We start from the raw sequence: 20,977 nt of genomic DNA, 5'->3' as shown, positions 1-20,977 counted from the left end.
AAACAAAATTGAGAAGAAAACCGTTCACAATTGAAACCAACCGATGCGACGCTTGTCAAACTTGGATTCAAAACTCCCAACGAAATATGAATGTGTTGAGACGCTACCCAAGTCAGAGATGGTACCAGAATTAAAGCCGTGAAATTATTTCTCATCGAATTCATATATACCACCATCATCAATAAAACGACGAGAACTTGAGATTCTGATTTTGCCAAGTAAATTACTTAAATCTGTAAAGAAGGAAAGATGAAAACTAGAAGAAAACAGAAAAGGACCGACCGACGCCGGAGAAGCCAGCGCCGGCCGGAGATCTGAGTTGATGGAGGTTGTTTTGTGGCCTAAGAAACTGCTACGAAGAAATCGCCTTTGGCGAGAGAATCTTGCGCTTTTACACGGTTATTATTTTTGAATTGTAAATCATGTTATATGACATTAAACTTTAATAAAATCACTGCTCAACAAGCATCAAGAACAATATTCATCACTAGTGACGGCAAAAATATAATATTATTACATGACCATAGAAGACTAAATAACTAAGTATCTACATGTGTTGTTTTCTTCTTTGAATTAGATTGACAAGAGAGAGAATGATATCTCTAATATTTACCACTAGTAATTGTAAACATATTTCGAGAATAATATTTATCACTACTGACGGTAAAAAGATAATAATAGTTCTTATTCTCTTCGGATTTGATATAGGTTGTCTATCTTGCAAATGAACAAATCATTTGCAAAGATAAGGATATAAATATGATAATGTATAAGTTAACAGTAATAAATAAATTATCGAAGTAATTTAGATGTTATTATTTAAGTTGGATGATATCAATCGTATAATAAAATTTTTAACATGGTAAATATGAGTTTACCATATAACAAAATATTTATCGCAATATAACCACAAAATTCTATGTTATATTTGGTGATGAATAGTGCAATCGATGATGGATAAACAATATTTATTTTTACTGGAGATTATAACTTGTTATTTCGTTATCTCGTTAATTTTTTTGTTAGCGTATACATATAACAAAGGGTAGTTGTGACATTAATTCAGTCAAAGGAAAGAGATCTAATTAAAAATTTAGCAATGTTGTTTTCTTTATTTTTCAGTTATCTAGGTACATGCATTAGTATTACCGTAATATTTATTACTAATTATTCTTCTTTACTTTGTCATCCCATCGAGCTTTATTCCTTTAGTTAGAAGAGCGATATTCTTTATCTGCCTCAGCAACAGCTTTGCGTATTTTCTCGATCAAATTCTAAAATTTTCAATAATCCAATTAGCATTTTTAATTATTGACAACAAAAGAAAATAATAACATATGTATAGTTGCATTGTTATAATTTATTAAACGCATTTAAATGGATATATATATATATTTACCTTCATATCTTCTTCATTTACTGCTTTTGCTTCATTGATCCTACGTATCTCATCGTTAAGCTCCTTGAGAATCTCAGTCTCACCTTTGTGCTTCATAATAGTAATAGTTCTTACTGAAATTTTATTGAGCATGTCGTTGATTTCTTTTTTCCTATACCAATCCTAATTATTTTATGCAAAAAATCTAGTTATATATATTTTGTACATAAAAAACAATGGATATATATATATATATAAAGCTGTTAGTTAATTATTATAAGAGTATCATCAACTTTTACCTTCTCCTTATATTCAGTTTTCGCCATTGCTTCTGTGATACGATCCATGTCAGCCACAATTTCAAGAATCTGAGCATCTGTAAGAACCATTTTCTTGATTTGTTTGGTAGTATTGAACAAGAATGATTAAATACTTAGGTCTAGTTTTTTCTTTGCTCTTCTTCTCTTTTATGTTCTTCTTAATGTTTGATCCTCTGGTTTATATAGAGAATTATAGATGTAGCGTGTGTCAAGTTGATGACTTGATGTTGTTTCTTCCATGCACAGAAGTCTTTGATATTTTACCATTTCTATTTTGCTTTTTGATTGAGACCACAACTTTTTCAATTAGGAAACTCTTATTTACTAAGTTTGTTACTAAATTTGTATGTACATTTCCTCTTGTCCATACATTTTTCCCACCGACTCAAATCCTCAAAAACTTTAAGCTGAAAATGTAATGTGCGTAGACATATACACATATATACACGTTTGACGTTTCTAAACTTTCTATAAATACATAATACTCAGAATTCAACATTTGAATACACGCAATGCTTTAACAAACCACATAACCTTTACTTTAGTTGAAATTATATTTCATATTTTTAAAACATAATTTCGTTAAAAATCAGTTTAATTATAATATTTCTAACGAGTTTTAACATTTCTATTTTTGGTTATGGCTGTGACTGTGAAGAAGAACGTCTATACACATTCTTTAGTTTTTAATTGTTTTCTATTGACATCAGATTTTCCATTTTATTTAATTATATATAGGTTGAGTAGGCTATTTAGTACATTTTTCAAAAGTAATTGGAAAAGTAGCAGGTATACTATTTATAATTGAGGTATTAGGTGAGTATTACTGTTTGTGAGATAGAGAATAGTAGAGATAGGAAATGATGTAGGGTAAGAGAGTGTTTGGAAAAAGACGAAAATAGGCTTGATAGATTGAGAATGGGTGTGTGCGTGTGTGTGTCATTGTGTGTGGAGTGAGAGTTTTTTTTAAAAATAATTTATTTTCTTTTTATTACACCCTCTCATTCTAATAATTAAAATATTCGTCAGTATAATTTTTTTTTCTGATATTTTTCACATACAAAAAAATCTATATTTTTTTCTCTATAATTTGATATGCATTTTGTTAAATAATTTTAAACTTTGTATAATATTCTGTATATACACAATTGTATTTGTACATATATCCTTGTGTACAACTGTTATACATACATTTTATATACATATAGTTATATGTACAATCTAATTTATGTATATACAGTTGTATTTGTATATATATTCTATTGTAGAAATATGAATACAATTGTTTACAATTTGTACACTTAGTAGGTTGTATGGATTACTGTACACTTAGCAGGTTGTACGGATTACTTATGTACATTACATTTGTAAACTTTGTAAGTTGTATAATAGTCTAAATATACATAATTATATATGTACATACATTCTTATGTATAATTGTTATACATAATTTTATATATACATATATAATATGTGTACAGTTTAAGCTATATATGTATAGTTGTTTATGTTTAATAGTTTCAAATACATTACATGCATATTTTATGCGTACAATTTACTACATTGATGTTTATGACTCGATGTTTTAGTTTGATACAACTGTACACAAAAATGTATGTACATTTATAAATCATTGTACATAAAGATGTCTGTACAAATATATATCACTATATAGAAGAAATCTATACAGTAATATGTATGTACAAAAATACAACTCTAAAATGACACTCTTTGTGAAACGGAGAAAGTATACATTTTATTTTCTATGTGTACAGTGGTTTGAATGTACATATTAACACATTTTGACATATATCCTAATGTACATATATCCTAACTTTATAAATATCTTAATAGATATATCAAAACTTCTAAATAACAAGTTCACATTTATATTATATGTGTACAATTGTCCAAATGTACAAATATTGTCAATCTGTACATATATCCTATTATACAAATATTCTACTTTTTCAAATATTCTAATATACGATTATAAAAATGTGTAAACTACTATATATCTGTACACATACTGAGTTGTACGAATAAAAATATATTTGTACATTGAATGAGTCGTACGGATAAAAATATATGAAATGTATTTGAGATTATCAAACAAAAACATCAAAGAAAATGCATCTCAAATAATAGAGAAAAAAACATATATTCTTAGTTATGTGAAAAAATTGAAGAAACAAATTTTAAATTAGTTAAGAATTTGTTTATTAGATCCATGGGAGTGTAAAAGAGATTAAAAAAATCAGAAAAGAGATAATGGCATCAATTAGTAAATATGTATGTTAGAGAGTGGCATAATTGGGTTAATTAAAAGCTGCTACAGTGTCATGTGTGTGTTTCTATAATTGTAAATAGTACCTGTTTGCCAAATACTTTTCAAAAATGTAATATAAATCCAATTATTCTTTATATATAATACAATTTTCTTGAAATTGTGAATCTGTAATTTTATTGATAAAATTATTATTCGAAAATAAATAATTTGCAACATATCGAATCTAATTAAATTAACTAGCGTATTGTCGAAACAATGGGAGTTTCATTGAATGATGTTACAGTGTTTTCTTGACATAAATCTTCCATTACATAGAGCTCCGATTTTAGAAAGCTTCTGTCTGAAGATATCAAAATGAGATTCTTTTAAGCCTGAAGATATCAAAATGTGGGTTTTAGTTGCTGTTTCTCGCTGTGTACATGAGTTGGATATTCATTATTCTTCTTATACCAAAAAGCCTAAGATATTGCCGAGTAGCTTGTATATTTGCAAATAGCTTGTCACCTTGAATCTCAAAGGAATGATTCTCTTGGATATGTTCCTCAAATAGCTCTGAAAACTTTGCGACTTGAGGAAGTGACATACTTCAATAATGGTTCTCTGAGATTGCCCTGTTCTTGAAGATCTGCTAGTGGAGGAATGTACAAATTGTGGCAAGATTAGAAAGTCTTTGCAGAGATTAACGCTCTGTATAACTCATGATTTCGACGAGTTTGTGATAAGTACTCCTTCTTTGAACTACTTGAGTTTGATTGAGAAGATGCCTGAGACGAGGGAGGCATAATATCTCGAGTCTTATCGGATCAATCTCATCTGACGAGCTTCTTTCAATATGCCTACCACTTTATCGTTTTTGAGGTAATAAGTTTTAATATATCAAGTGCAAGTTTTTAATCTCATTTATCGAATCATCTATTAATGATCTTTTAAATTTTGTAAAATACAAAACTTACTTTTGTGTAAGAAAGAAAAATACATGTGCTGAGAATACAAAACAGTCGGTTCCTAGAGGTAAAATATAAAACTTACTTTTGTGCTGAGAATTGTGAATCGAAAAATACATGTCGGATAGAAAGCCCGGTCCAATAGAGGTTGAAGCTAAAATTATGTTGGATATAAAAATATGATCAATAGGGTTTAAAATTGGTGACCAAGAAAAAAAAAAAAGAAGATCAATAGGGTTTTATATTCTGACAATTTGTCTCTGCGATATCTTCGGGAGTATTAAATTTCCAATAGCTTACAGCGGTATTGTTAAGGTATTGTTCATCTTTAGAGTCTTCTAGGGTTTGGTCTCGTTCTATATCTGTGTACGTGGGTCGTCTCAGCATGTTCTAGGGTTTTGTCTCGTTTCTATGTGTGTATGTGGCTGTGTTTCCTCTAATGACCAATTTGTTTACTTGGCGCTTAAGACAAATCCTTGGACTGGTATTCTTTTCTTGATTTTGCAAGGTATGGACAGAATCAATGGATTGTCTGATGACGTGCTGGTGAAGATATTAACTTTCCTTCCAACAAAAGAAGCTATATCCACTTGTGTTTTGTCTAAGCGATGGAAGTTTCTTTGGATGTGGTTGCAAAAACTAGAGTATATGTGTAGAGAGCCTGAATCTAGGGAGTTCATTGACAAGAATCTGCCTTTACATAGAGCTCTCGTCATTGAAAGAGTTCGTATCGACGTATCTTCGGACTCAAATATTGAACCTAAAGATTACATCCGTTGGATTAGAATCTTAGTTTCTCGCCAAATCCGTGTACTGATAATTGATAATCATCTCATTCATGGACGAAACATATTACCGAGTAGCTTGTATACTTGCAAGTCGCTCGTCGGCTTGATACTCAAAGGACCGATTCTCTTGAATGTTCCTCGTATGGTTTGTCTTCCTTCTCTCAAAACTTTGGGACTTGAAGGAGGGACAGACGTCACTAATCGTTTTCTGAAACGACTTCTATCTAATTGCCCTGTTCTTGAAAATCTTGTAGTGGATAGATTTGGTTGTGACGGTATGAGAAAGTTGACTGTTATCGTCCCGTCTTTGCAGAGATTAACACTCTTTTTAACTAATGATTTAGACGAGTTTGTGTTAAATACTCCTTCCTTGAAGCAATTGAGATTTAGATTTCATTTTTCCAATTGTCACTTCAGTATGATTGAGAAGATGCCTGAGTTGAGGAAGGCATTAGTAGAGATTAACCGCTTTTCTAATATCGATAGTCTTATCGCATCAATCTCATCTGCCGAGCATCTTTTCATATGCCCACCACTTGAGGTAAATCAGTTTTTATATATCAAGTGCAAGTTTTTTCAATCTCATTATCCAATGCATCTGTTAATGATTTTTTATTTTTGAAATATTGTGATCAAGGCTGTGTATAGTGATGGTTTCGTCTTCAACAAACTTAAACATCTCAAGATATGTGAATGCAAAGCCTATTCGTCGAGTTTCCTTGTCCGGTTGCTCAAAGGTTCTCCTAAGTTACAAGTACTAGAATCCTCCAGAATGCTTGTAAGTTTGTTAGATAAACTCTTGGTTTTTGTTGTTGTTTATTTATGGTTTTATGGTTCTTTATCTAATATTTTTTTTTCTTGATCATCCCAGTTTCATGGATCTGATTTTAAAGATGACAAGAATGACTGGAATCCACCAACTACTGTTCCGGAATGTATATTGTCGAGCCTAGAAATCGTCAAGTGGTTCATATATTTAGGAAGATCTCAAGAGAGAGATCTTGCGACTTATATCTTGAAAAACGGTCGTCGCTTAAAGGCTGTAACAATCGAGTCTCAACCATATTATATGGAAACCCATGACATGTTAAAGGAGTTGGCCCTTTGCACCCGAGCTTCAAATACATGTAAACTTGTTTTTACTTGAGGGTTTGAATCGTTACATACATGTTTTTCTTATTTTAACTGGATTCTAGTTTCCATATGTATTCTGTTTAATGTCTTCTGACACTCTAAACCTGAGCAATGCCAAAAAAAAAAAAAAATGTTTGTGTATAATATATCCTTTCTCCTTGGTGGAAAACACAAAACAAAGGATGTTTTATTTTCGTTTTTTTTTTTGTCAATATTGGTTCACATTAAAACTTGTTGGAATAAATGTTGATTTGAACTTTTAAAAAAAAAAAAAATTACAGTCTTAAAATCAATAACTAATAAATCTAAAGATGATAAACAAAAATAGTCTCTCTCATCAGCCCTAATCCTAAGATTTATTTAATTTATTATAGAACTATGTGTTAATGTGGGTTTCATTATTTTCTAGGATTTCAGCATGTTTTAGGGTTTTGTCTCGTGTAAATGTGTGTATGTGGGATGTGGCTGTATTTCCTTTAATTAATTCGTTTACTTGGCTTAAGACAAATCCTTAAGTCTTATGGGATATTTATATATATATATATATATATTTTTAATCCTACGTATCAGTGACATTAACTTGCAATCGTAAGATATGAACATCAATGGATTGCATGATGATTTGCTGGTGAAGATATTAACGTTTCTTCCAAGAAGCTTCCAACAACAACAACAACAAAAAAAAAAGAAAAAAAAAAGAAGCTGTATCCACTTGTGTTTTATCTGGGCGATGGAAGTTTCTTTGGATGTGGTTACAAAAACTAGACTATATTTGTATGGTTTTTAAAAACTAGACTAATATTTGTAGACTAGTGACGATGGTTTACCTTATTTACATATGAACAGAACATTTACACAAATGTTCCTAGTATGTTTCAAGTGAAACTAAAATTCTAAAACATGATAAGAAAATAAATATATACAAGTTTGAATTTTTATCAATTTTATTATAACAGCGCGATGCATTTGGCGAAACACGTTGTAACAACACAATATTATAAATGTTCATATGTAAATAAGGTAAACCAACATATGCTGCTAGTCTAGTAAATAAGATACCTCATACCTCATGAAATATGTGAGACAAATTACATCTCACTTTTTTTAACGACTTTATATATCACTATTATTTCAAGTCTTTTTTTTATCTTTCACAAAAAACTGTGGCCTACAGTGTCTTCACTTTAAATTATATTTATTTTAGTAGAGTTAAGTAATATTTTGTTTTTAGTAAAAATTAATAATAATGTACAAAAAATTAGTATATTATTTTATAAAAACTAATAATTCGCTTAACAAATAATTTTACTTCCATTCTAAAACCTATTGACACATTCAAAAGCTAAGTCATATCCTGTAAAGTTAAGTCATGTCATTTTTATAAAAAGAAATTCATAGAATTTTTAACTATTTTAAATTTTTATTTATTTGATTAAATTCGTTTTATTTAGATATTATTTCTTATTTATTACAATACTTTGATTTTTTAAATATAGCATTACTTAGGTGGATACTTAGCGTTAATTATTTTGTTTTAAACATATAAATGAATATTACTTTGTAATCAAACATATAAATGAACATCAACATATTATTTTATTTTAAAATTATCTTAAGACATATATTAACAATTACAATTTTGGAACAACCAAAGACAATAATACAAGTCAACAGTCAACTTTATCTGTCAACATTTGTCAATCTAACTAGTCAAATGTTTTAAATTCCACATATTTAATCAACATATGTGTACGTTTGACTATTTTATCACTTGTCGGTTATATGTTTTTTTCCAAGGTATAACTTAACCATTTCACAAAAAAAAAAAAAACAGTAGTATATGAAAATTACATCAACCTTTTTATTATTTATTCTCATAAACTAATGTAAAAAACAAATCAATAACATGAAAAAAAACCAAAACAAAAAAAACTCGAATTAGATTCTTAGACTTATGTATGAGTATGACGATCCACATTAAGATTCTTTAGTTCGTCTTGCTCCAAATATATATACCTAACTCTTCACATGTGGTTCAAGAAATTAGTTTTAGGATCTTTGTTAATAAAGATAAGAGAACACTTCACTTTCTCCGATCACGGCTACCGGAAAAAACAGGGCCGAGGCAAAATAAATCAGCCAATGGAACATTCAACGCTGGACTATTCATAGATCTTGGAGCTCTAAACTCTGTAGAGTTCATCTTTTGCAAACTCTTCTTCTTCTTCTTCTTTTGTGGATCAGGATCACTATTGCTCCTTTGATACTCAGAAGAAGGATTCGTTTTCTTGTTTCTCATTGAGTATCCAACAGATTTGCTTCTGACAAGCCAAAACCCACAACCAAAACTTGGATCATCTTCTGAGTCATCAGACTCTTTTGTGCCAGATTTCGCGGCTAGGGTTTGGAGATTGCTTCTCGGAGAAGTAACTTCGTTCTTCTTCGAAATAGTGTCGGTGGAAGAGTGTGAGAGGCTTTTCCAGTCTGAAAAAAGCTCGTCGGCGTGAGAAAACCGTTGTTTTGAGTTTTGTCGGATGCGAAAATCGAACTCGGGGCTTGAATTGAGGCATGTCTGGTCTGAATCTGATCGGAGAGGGACTCTTTCTTCGGAATGGTGAAGGTTGTGAGATGATGATATTGAGGTTACTCTGCTTTTAAGGCTCATCTTGAAAATGTATAAACTAATTGTGAGGTATAACAAAGAAGAGAAACAAGGTTGATTGATATATACGACTAAACAAAAGAATGTATAGACAACAATTCACCTACCATTATTGACTAATATGCAAAAAAGTAAATTTTTGTTTATGTTACCTTTTTAACATTCTTTTTGGGAAAAAAAATTATTATTTTATAAAACCTTCTTCAGAAAAAGAAAACTTGGTAAAACCAACAAGAAAAGAATGTGTAAAAACCTAAAAAAGGTAGAAAAGTAAAATCTAACTTGGAATTTAAGTTTTTTTTTTTTTTTTTTGCTTTATTGGGGTGTAGGAAAGACTTTGACTTGAGCACTGATATTTGGTATAGACTTCAAAGTTTGAAGCATTGATTTTTGGTAGACTTTGAAAAGTTGTAGAAGAAGACTCCCACCATCTAAGTTTTGTTGAACACAGAAACTATTCACCTAATTTTACAAATTATATCAGCTCATTGATTTATATAACATTCTTTTTTTGTAAAAGGATATAATAATATAATAATCATTCTTTTTAGAGAAAAATAATTGAATTAATCACTAAGAATAATTCCGCAGTACATTGTTTAATTTTGTATTTTTGTTAACTATTAAAGTCTTGGAGGAATCGAACAATGAAGCTTGTAATTTAGAGCATTACAAATTTAAATGGATTTACTTAATTTTGTGTTAGAGTCAATACTCACTTCATTCCATTTTGTAGGATGTTTTAGAATTTTTTATTTGTTTCATTTTATTAGATGTTTTGTAGGTTTATGTAAAATTTAAGTGAAGAATACGTAGGTAATTTATTTTCTTAAGAATACATGTATTTCGGATCCAATCCGATCAAATGAATATTGAAACATATAAATACTTGCTTTCCAACCAGAAGTCCTCCATACACATTAATGTTAAGAATAGAATACGAACACCAAATTATATAACATGTGTATGTTCTCAGTCCTACACCAATTTAAATCATTTTCAATTTCAAGAAGATTAGAAGAATTGGTCTTACCAAATTCAAGAAACCATAATATACTCTATATATATTGGTATCATACTAACTATATTTTAGTTTAGCTATTAAATTATATGTGATATATGGTTTACCAAACCAATGAAGTTGATTTTCTTGGCTAAAAAGCTAAAGTTGAATTTATGCATGTTGCAATACTTTTGGACGTACAATTTGGTTAACGAAACACATGATAACTTTTAGAATACACCAAACCGTAAATAATTTAAATTACTTCAATACATTTTCTCTAAGAATATAAGGTTTATTTACACATACTATATACTGTATGTGTTAATATTTTCAAAAATATGGTAACGACTCTTGATAATTTCCCTAGGTTTCCACATTAGAATGGGTGTAGAGTATATCAGTAATTTAATGTGAGACCCTGGTTTGCGGAAAAGTTTAAATAAATTGATTTGACCACCTATGTTACCAAAGTGCATTTATTTTTTCAGTCAATCGTCCTCAGAAAACTCCACAGTTAAGTGTGCTTATGGTAATTGGTAAACAAGTCTTTAAACCTCCCGGACGTAGCAAACCGATCGTCGGATATTAATGGCTCATGGGTCTAGTGAGAGGACGTGATGCCCATTAAAAGAGGTTGGCCCATGAGCTGTGGTGAACATGGGCCCACTGGAAGAGATGACGATCGAGGTGTTACATTTAATTAATATGTGGTGATTTGTAAGGTCGGTAAATAAGTATTTAAGCCTCATGGACGTAGCAAACCGACCGTCGGATATTAATGGGCTCATGGGCCTAATGCGAGGACGTGAGACCCATTAAGAGGTGGGCCCATGAGCTGTGGTGAACATGGGCCCATTGAGAAAGACGGCGGTCTGGACGTTACATTTAATTAATATTGATTGTCAAAGAAAAATTAGTTAATTAAATTTATATTTAAGTCATTTTTCATTTGTTTTGAAAAATAATAGATTACATATAACTTTATTTAATTATAACTTTATTTATAATTCAATCATTTATTTTTATTTTTCCATTTGTTTTAAACAATAATAGATTACATATAACCTTATTTATACTTTTTGAAATTTAAAATAAATATTAATCATTTTGAAAATCTTGCATAAAAGACAAATGTGATTTTTTTTTTTTTAATTTTGAAAATTGTATAGATTTTATGGAGTGCTTTATGCACTTTATTGGTTCAACTTTTATGGTCCACAAATTAATGTCCTTAATTTGAAATTCTTTTCTTCCTAGAATTATTATGTTTCTTGTTCAAGATCTTCAGCTTGATTTTAAATAGATGTACCAATTCTCTTACAAAGGACGTTAATAAGAAACTTAGAAAACGTGAAAGTACGAAGATGACAACTTCACTTGTATTCCTTGTTAGCTTGCTTGTTATATTTGTCGCAGGTACTTTATATATTTTGTATATCTTTCATGTACTCTTATTTTTATGTTATATTTTAATAAGGTATACAATACAATATTACTCTAGTTGTGAATCAGACAAGAGCAGATTCATGCAACGACAGCCTAGGCACTTGTGAAAACTGCGACGAAAGATGTAAAACCAAACACGGGCCATCGACCATGAGCAAATGTGATGGATCAGTTGGGTTATTGTTGTGCACATGCACTTACGAGTGTGCACCACTTGCATCTTCCAAAATTTGCAGCGGTGGAACTGGTTTGTGCACTGCAGATTGTCCTGAAAAATGTTGTGATACGAACTGCGCAGAAAAATATAATAGTGGACGTGGATCTTGTAATTTCCTTGGTAACTATAATTTGTGCCAATGTGAGTACAAATGCTAAGACCGGTTTGATAGAATTTGATAAATCACAATTGGCTTTGTTTTGTTATTGTAATTAATTTCAATAATATGGATATAACATTATTGTTATTGATTTTTTTTTTGGAAACACATTATTGTTATTGACTTATTGCTACTATTGATGACATAGTTTCCACTTTCCATGAACCAAACTAATATATTAGATAAATTTTGATCCAGAAATTAAAAACTTGTACATGCAAATAAATAAGTACTAATGCTCTACTCGATATTTTTGTTTCAAATTGAGTGTCATTTTTAAACTTAAATCACTTATTATAATGTGGATCACCGATCACCCATTTAAAAAATGTCAAAATTAATCAAACATAAAAGAATTTCAAAATCACATGTTTTTGTAAGGATATATTAATTTAATTCATTAGGTTCTCATGTGTAAAATGTTAAAAATGTGATTTATTAAAAATCAAAAGCTTTTGGTTTAATGGGTGATGCACTTTTCTTCATTTTCCTTTACAGTGTATCATCAAAATATCTAGACACACCATGTAAGATAAAGACTATCTAAACAAGACGGGGAAGAAATGGAATTGGTTACTTGTCACTTGACTTGTCGGACTTTCATATCTTCAATAAAACTTAACTAATTATATATCATTGTAATAACACTGCAACCAAATTTCTTGGTATAGTCAACGAAGCAAGGTTTCATTTGTACTCTCTTTAAAGTTCTGCTCTAATTCGAGTAATTGGGATTATTAATAAAGAAAATTATGTATTTAATTAAGAAGAATGATACATCGTATACTTATAACCTTACAAACGTAACAAGAGACTAATTAAAACACTTCACAAAATGTAATTCTTACCAATAAAAAAACAGTGATCTCAACTTGTTCTTGTTTCTTCCACAATCAAGATTTATCGAACCTAACCCAAACATGTTACCCGAAGGAACCATATCTAGAAACGAACTCACCCTAACCACACCTCCATTGCCTCTATACCTATAACCTCGACCATGGCTCTTCTTCAGTGCCGGTTTCATAAAACCATCGTTTAAAGAAGAAGAAGAAGAAGAAGAAGATGAAACTTGACGCTTCATAGAACTCAAACCGGTGGAGTTATTATACCCAAGTAATGGCAACTTTACCTCATCTTCTTGGTCGTCTACGACTTCTTCTATCTCAAAATCTTCGATTGGGTTAATATCCGGTTTAGGTAAACCGGTTTTATATTTATCTGATTTGTTACGATATATTGGTTCCGGGATCTTTTTCATTTCTATAGGGAGGATTTTGCCTTCATCGAAGAACTCTTCGGCCGACCACGAGCTCTCGCCGGAGATTGCGTGGCGTGATATCGAAAACTCGAAAGGGAAGCCCCAGTAGAAGTTGGAGAAGTCCAATGGAGGTTGTACCGGACGTTGCTCTATTGGTATGGAATCAGAATGGCGAAACTCGTTAGAAAATGAGATTCTTGGACTGTCACTATCATTTTCCGACATTGTTAGAAAATTTTCTTGAGGATATCTTGGAGAGCATGGTTATGGTAATACTTCTTTTTATATATGTAGAATTATGTATAGGGGAATTAAATGAAGCAGTGTGTTTATTTTCAAATGTTTGGTAAAAGTTTGGTATATGTATTTGAATTTTAGGAGTTCATTATATATTCATAGTTTCCCAATCAATGATCTTTATGAATTGTCTCTTCATGATGCTGATAATTTCTAAAATCTATACTTCATTCTTCATACAAGGCTTTTCTCTTGTAATATGTATATTTTGCTCATCATAAATCTATATGAAAATACATTTGTTAATACATGAAACGAATAAATTTTAAAAATAACAAATTTTAACCAACATATATATACACATTGAAAATTAGAAAAAAAAAGAAAAAGAAAATGCTTATTTTAAAATTCTACAACGATACTTAATTTGAAATATATGTAGTAAATAGTTTTTAACAGCTAGCCTAACTCATACTGCATTTTCAATTTTTCTTTAACCTCGCTGTACTTGTCCAGAGTCTTTATTAATGAATAAAAATGTTAACCAAAGTAAATTAAGACTTAAGAGCAAAGTTTTAATAATAATAATAAAAAAATTAATTCAATGGGACTTACGAAATCCAAAAACCATTATATAATAATGACTTTATTTATTTTTGTTTGACTTCGTTTTTTGTTTGTTTGTTTGACTTAGTTCAGTTCTGTCGGTCATTAAAAACTATAAACCTTGCATGATTATGAACTTTGGGTTCCATCTTCGTATTAAATTATTATCAAATTCGATCTCTTAAGATCTTGACGTTATTTTCAATCAATTTGACCCCATTATTGAATATTGTTTTGAGTCAATAAAAGCATTTTGCAGATTGTTTTTCTGAAAAGCTTTGAGATTATATTGATCTTCTCTCAATCATACTCTTATGGATTCTTGGGTTTTCTTTAATTTTTTGGTTGGTGCAATAACCTTCTTCAGTCTTTTCAGTACTATATGTTTGATGCTTTATGGAAAGTACAAATTTCTTGAAGAAAACAAAACAGCAGAAGCTTCTTCATCTTCCTCTTCTTTGTCTCTTTCATGTAGTACTCCATCATCTTTGTCCCGAAATCGGAAACACGATGTCTTCCCGAGCTTCCATGGGGCAGATGTTCGAAAGAATTTTCTTGCTCACATCCTAAAAGAGTTCAAAGGAAAAGGAATCAACCCATTCATTGATAATGATATCAAGAGGGGCAAGTCTATCGGCCCTGAGCTCATAGAAGCTATAAGAGGATCCAAGATCGCAATTGTCTTGCTCTCTAGGAACTATGCTTCTTCGTCGTGGTGCCTTAACGAGTTGGTGGAGATCATGAAATGTAGAGATGAGTTGGGACAAACAGTGATGACCATATTCTATGACGTTGATCCAACAGATGTAAAGAAGCAAACCGGAGATTTTGGGAAGGTTTTCAAAACAACTTGTGACGGTAAATCAGAAGAAGAGATTAACAGATGGAGAGAAGTTTTGGAGGCTGTGGCAAAAATCGCTGGAGAGCATTCGCACAACTGGTTTGTCCTCTTGAGTTTTGTTTTAGCTTGCTCTAAGTAAATATTTTCGTAACACATCAAAACATATTTATTAGGATATAACCCGCGGTACACCACGGAAAAATATTTATTTTTATAGTAGTTAGACTATGCTAGTTTTACTACTTTTATTAAAAATTATATGTTTTTATCGTAGTCATATAGAGTTTGATTGATTTAGACGGAGTAGTTGCGGTTACACATGCATAAACTTAAGCATGAGGTTTTGTTCCTAACATTATCAAATGTTTTGAATGATTAATTTAGAAGTTGCAAAAATATTTAGAGGTTGAGAATTATAAAAATTTATGATCTATTCTTTTTATTACGTTTTACATAAACATTTAAGCAGGTCTGAAGATTGGTTTTAAACCTGTGGTACAATATACCACGATATAACATTTTATCTATAAATACAAAAATTTTAAAAATAACATTATTTAAAGTGTAAGAATTAGATTCTAAGCTTTTAGATTTAACCCGTAGTACCTATGTAATATAGTAATAAATTTTTGCAATTACACATTTTAAAGTGTCAAAGAAATAACAGTTTCATTTCATTCATCATATAACAAATAATGTTGATCCGCAAGCTCTAAATCTTTTACAACAAAACAATGTTTTTGCACATTGAATATTTTATGAAATTAAAAATTATAATTATTATCATGGTAAAAATAAATATTTCTAATTAAATATATATATATATATATATATTTATTAAAAACTTTTAATTAAGGAATAATATAAGGCCTTGATTTTTAAAATTTTTGTAAACAATGAATATATTATTTCATAAATATTAAATATTCTAAAAAATATCCTCTAAAATTTTGGAATTTGTTATCGTCATAGCATTGAAAAGATACCATAATTATCAAATATTATCATCATAAATGCCTAATTTTAAATACATATTAACAATATGTAATCTCTTTTTTGAAATCTTGAATTAAGTTTCTTTTTATTTTTGTAAATGTTTTAAAAATAAAATATATAAAAATCGAACATTATAAATATGTAAGATTATTTTTTTTTATATATTGCATATTTTAAAATTAGTTTGACTTATAAAATTTTATTATTAATCTTAGTCATATAAAAATTAAATTTAGACTTTAAATTTATGTAAATTGGATGATCCAAATGTCATTTTCATCAATACCAAATTACCCTTATTGATTTCTAAATTCTTTTTCTAAAAGCAATAATTAAAGAGAAATTATGGAATTTGAATCATAATTTTGCAATATTCTTTTTATTTTGGTAAAAATAATTTTGCAATATTCTAATTTGTACTTCTCTTTTAATATTATAATAAAGATTACAATACTTATTAGTATCTTTTTAAAAACTGACAACACAAGCAATATTTCTATTTGTGTATGAGAAATTTTCACAAATAATTAACATATTTATAAAAGTTCTTTTTTATTTTCCTAGGGATAATGAAGCGATCATGATTGAAAAAATCACCATTGATGTTCTAGACATGCTTAATCGTTCCTCACCGTCGAGAGACTTTGACGATTTAATTGGGATGGAAGCTCATATAGAAAGAGTAATATCGTTGTTGGAACAAGACTCTGATGAAGTGAGGATGATTGGGATATGCGGTCCGTCTGGGATTGGAAAGACAACCATTGCCAGAGTCTTACATAGCAAGTTATGTAACGATTTTGAATTGAGTGCCTTTATGGAGAATATCAAAGATTTGATGCAAACAAGATCTCTGTTTTCTGATGTTTATAGTGCAAAGTTGCACTTACAAAAACAGTTAATGTACCAGATACTCAACCATAAGGATATGGAGCTTCCTCATTTAGGAGTTGCACACGATAGGTTGAACGACAAGAAAGTGCTTATTGTTCTTGATGGTATTAATCAATCAATGCAACTAGATGCTGTCGCAAAAGAATCTACAGTAAAACCTCTATAAATTAATAATGTTGGGACCATGAAAATCTATTAATTTATAGAGGTATTAATTTATCGATAAATTAAAGAGATTTTCCTAATTTGAAAGTTTTTTCAGAAAAATATTTAAAAATGAGATTTAATCATGATAATTAGTATTTTATATAATCAATTACAAAGAAAATAATAATTATTATGTCTTGAAAGAGAACGCTAACAATTTTTGATATAGTAAAATATTAGAAATAAACTCTAACAAAAACTAATGTGTCTATATATACATATATTATGAAAATTTTACCTAATTATTAATTTATAATATTATTGGGACCATATATTTACAAAAGATTTTCAAAAAAATTATTATCTTATTATTTTATCGAAATATGTCTAAAATTACACTGGTCCCAACTTGGGACCGAAGAAATTTATTAATTTATAGAGATTATTAATTTATCGAGTATTAATTTATAGAGGTTACTGTAAATGGTTTGGTCGTGGGAGTCGAATTATCATCACAACACAAGACCAAAAACTTTTGAAGAAACGTGACATCAACCATATCTATAAGGTTAAGTTTCCATCAACATATGAAGCTTATCAAATGTTTTGTATGTATGCTTTTGGTAAAAAAATTCCTAAAGATGGTTTTGAGGAGCTTGCTTGGGAAGTTACACGACTTTTAGGTGAACTACCATTGGGACTAAGAGTTATGGGCTCCAACTTCCGAGGAATGTCTAAGGATGAATGGGTAAATGCACTACCAAGGTTAAAGACTTGCCTTGATGCTAGTATTCAAAGCATTTTAAAGTTCAGTTTTGATGCTTTATGCAATGAAGATAGAGATTTATTCCTTCATATAGCATGCCTTTTTAACAATGATGAAATGGTGAAAGTTGAAGATTATCTTGCTATAGATTTCCTGGATGTGAGGCAAGGCTTTCACCTCTTAGCTGAGAAATCTCTCATAGCTCTTGATTTCAAAGGTATTAACAATGGAGTGATAAAAATGCATAATCTATTAGTACAATTGGGCAGAGAAATTGTTCGTCATCAACATGGGCTCCAATCCATTCACGAGCCTTGGAAGCGTCGATTTTTGGTTGATGCTAAAGATATTTGTGAAGTACTTACTGATGGCACGGTGAGTTAACATGATATTATTAGGCTAAAATTTCCTCGTTCTCTACAAATTAAATTTGTTTAATAGCCTACTTATCTCTCATTTTCTATCTTTTTGTCTTTTGGCAGGGTAGTAGAAGTGTTATAGGTATATGTTTCGGCTTAAATAACCTATCAGACAGATTAAATATAAGTGAGGAAGCTTTTGAAGGAATGTCTAACCTTAAATTCTTAAGATTTGTGGCCCCATACGGCGAGGGAAGCGATAAGTTGTACTTACCGCGAGGTTTGAATTATCTACCTCATAAACTTAGATTAATAGAATGGATCTGTTTTCCGATCAGAACCTTGCCTTCCAATTTTTGTACAAAGTACCTAGTCAGCCTAAATATGCGGAAAAGCAAACTTGAGAAGTTGTGGGAAGGAAATCAGGTACATAATTGTTGTATTTTCTCTCTATTTGATAATATGTTTTTTTTTGGTAGGGTTCGGATTTGGTTTGAATATTATGTTGTTAGAATTTAATCTTAATTCTGGAAGTTTCTTTTAGTTTCATATGCTAGTAAATGTATTTACATATGTTGTCTTTATTTGTTTGTACAGCCACTTGGAAGCCTGAAGTGGATGAATTTAAGTTACTCGAGAAACCTAAGGGAGCTACCTGATTTCTCAACTGCGACTAACCTTAAAGATTTGAATCTCACTAGATGCTCAGGCTTGGAAGAGATTCCCCTCTCTATTGGAAACGCCACTAGTCTCCAAAAGTTAAATCTTGATATGTGCACTAGCTTGGTGGAGTTGCCCTTTTCTATAGGAAGCCTTCATAAACTCCAAGAGTTGAGATTGCGGGGATGCTCAAAGCTAGAGGTGCTTCCTACCAACATTAACTTGGAATCTCTCCATAGACTTGATATGACTGATTGCTTATTGGTGAAAACTTTTCCTGATATCTCTACAAACATTGAGCATCTCAGTCTCACAAGAACTGCAATAAAAGAAGTGCCGTTGAGGATCAAGTCATGGTCTCGTCTTCGTTACTTGGTAATGTCATACCATGAAAACCTCAAGGAATTCCCACATGCTCTTGACACCATCACAATGTTGTCTTCTGATGATACCGAAATGCAAGAAATTCCTTTATGGGTCAAGAAAATGTCTCGTCTCGAGACACTATTACTAGAGGGATGCAAGAAGCTTGTAACAATCCCACAGCTTTCTGATTCCTTTTCAAACATAGGGGTAACAAATTGTGACTCACTAGAGAGGCTTGATTGCTCCTTTCACAAGAAACCGATGTATATCGGGTTTGTCAACTGCTTGAAGCTGAATAAGGAAGCAATAGAACTCATCCAGGCTAGTAGTAGTACATTTTCAATCTTACCCGGAAGACAAGTGCCTTCAAACTTCACTTACCGATCTAATACCGGAAGTTATGTGATGGTGACTTTGAAACAAAGGCCTCTTTCTACTACCTTGAGATTCAAGGCATGTGTCTTGTTGGTAAATACATCTGACAATGGTAGATCAATTGTGGTATGCTATCGTATTAAGGACAAACACAAAGTCGGTGTTGTTGTTCCATGGCGACGTGCACATGGCTTTGGAGTGCCTCCCATTTTAGCCTCCCATTTGCTCACATTTGAATTTGAAGCTGATGTGACGACGTCCAACGAGATTTTCGTTGAGTTTGATGTTAATAATGTTAACCAAACTGTGATAAAAGGATGTGGAGTACTCCAACTCTAAGTCCTATCCTTTTCTTTAGAGAAAAAACCTCAAGACTTTGGTCCGGATCATCTTGAATTCTTGATTTTAGAAGTTGTATTTTTTTTTTTTTTTTTTTTTTGCAAAAAATATATATATTTTTCATTTACAACATCTTTACTTGGCTTTGTAATTTTAGTCATTATCATGGTTCAACTTATATAACTCAATATCGTTAAAACATAATGTCAGAAGTAGTTTCTTGGATTACAAGCAATCCTCAGTACTTTTAAACTAGTTCAATCATTTTACGTACTTGTTCCACTTAATCCCTATATGTACTTATAAAGATGAGAATCTCAATGCCTTTAGTCTTCCTCTTGACTTTGTATTCCTTTTTTTATAAAAACTTTAGTCCCATCTTTCAAATAATACAATTCATTGGCTCGAAAAATATTTCAAATTATGAATCTTGCATCATTTTATTTGAGTATCAATTTAAGCAAGTTGTGATTTTATTAGTATTTATTTTTGTTTGACTTGTAGGCTTAAATATTATGCGTCTTTATCGATCCATTTCCAGGGATTTTCTAAGAAATTATGACTATATATTATAAAACCTACATCATTAGGAAACTACATGATTAAAATTTAAAAGATTATAAACCTCACATTTTTAGGAATTATCAAATCCTCTTAACATCTTTTTACATTATATTAATGAATATTTGAGTTCAGTTTGTGTCAATTTATATTTTTTTTCTTAATTACAGGTAAACCAAAAAGAGAGATTAATTCCAAGAAACAAATAATATATTTATAGAAAA

At 30.4% G+C, this 20,977-nt stretch overlaps 4 protein-coding genes, 1 long non-coding RNA gene and 1 pseudogene across 5 annotated transcripts in view; 3 read left to right on the top strand and 3 right to left on the bottom strand.

Moving 5' to 3' along the window:
• LOC111829654 overlaps positions 1-1,719 on the bottom strand; it is a 13,458-nt gene extending 11,739 nt beyond the window's left edge. The window contains exon 1 of the long non-coding RNA XR_002833029.1: positions 1,678-1,719. This is a non-coding gene — a long non-coding RNA (uncharacterized LOC111829654). The remainder of the gene's footprint in view (positions 1-1,677) is intronic.
• A 2,543-nt stretch (positions 1,720-4,262) lies between these two features.
• Positions 4,263-6,867, top strand: LOC17877479 (annotated as a pseudogene).
• A 1,925-nt stretch (positions 6,868-8,792) lies between these two features.
• On the bottom strand, positions 8,793-9,528 carry LOC17877996. The gene has a single exon (XM_006285187.2). It carries the CDS (start codon positions 9,517-9,519, stop codon positions 8,938-8,940), a length of 582 nt encoding a protein of 193 aa, XP_006285249.1. The 5' UTR covers positions 9,520-9,528; the 3' UTR covers positions 8,793-8,937.
• Positions 9,529-11,816: 2,288 nt separating this feature from the next.
• On the top strand, positions 11,817-12,361 carry LOC17878903 (putative defensin-like protein 180). Its single transcript, XM_023779645.1, has 2 exons — positions 11,817-11,938; positions 12,024-12,361. The coding sequence occupies exons 1-2, from the start codon at positions 11,887-11,889 to the stop codon at positions 12,341-12,343; spliced, it is 372 nt and encodes a 123-aa protein (XP_023635413.1). The 5' UTR covers positions 11,817-11,886; the 3' UTR covers positions 12,344-12,361.
• An 814-nt stretch (positions 12,362-13,175) lies between these two features.
• LOC17880127 lies at positions 13,176-13,831 on the bottom strand. The gene has a single exon (XM_006285508.2). It carries the CDS (start codon positions 13,829-13,831, stop codon positions 13,190-13,192), a length of 642 nt encoding a protein of 213 aa, XP_006285570.1. The 3' UTR covers positions 13,176-13,189.
• Positions 13,832-15,150: 1,319 nt separating this feature from the next.
• LOC111829364 (probable disease resistance protein RPP1) lies at positions 15,151-20,192 on the top strand. Its single transcript, XM_023778316.1, has 5 exons — positions 15,151-15,389; positions 16,851-17,327; positions 17,808-18,468; positions 18,576-18,878; positions 19,050-20,192. Exons 1-5 carry the CDS (start codon positions 15,190-15,192, stop codon positions 20,190-20,192), a joined length of 2,784 nt encoding a protein of 927 aa, XP_023634084.1. The 5' UTR covers positions 15,151-15,189.
• The last annotated feature ends 785 nt before the right edge of the window (positions 20,193-20,977 follow it).

This window comes from Capsella rubella, unplaced genomic scaffold (genome assembly GCF_000375325.1).
Source record: "Capsella rubella cultivar Monte Gargano unplaced genomic scaffold, Caprub1_0 scaffold_7, whole genome shotgun sequence".
NCBI classification, from domain to species: domain Eukaryota; kingdom Viridiplantae; phylum Streptophyta; class Magnoliopsida; order Brassicales; family Brassicaceae; genus Capsella; species Capsella rubella.
Note: the sequence above shows the minus strand (reverse complement) of the source record. Positions and strands in the feature narration are given on the sequence as shown.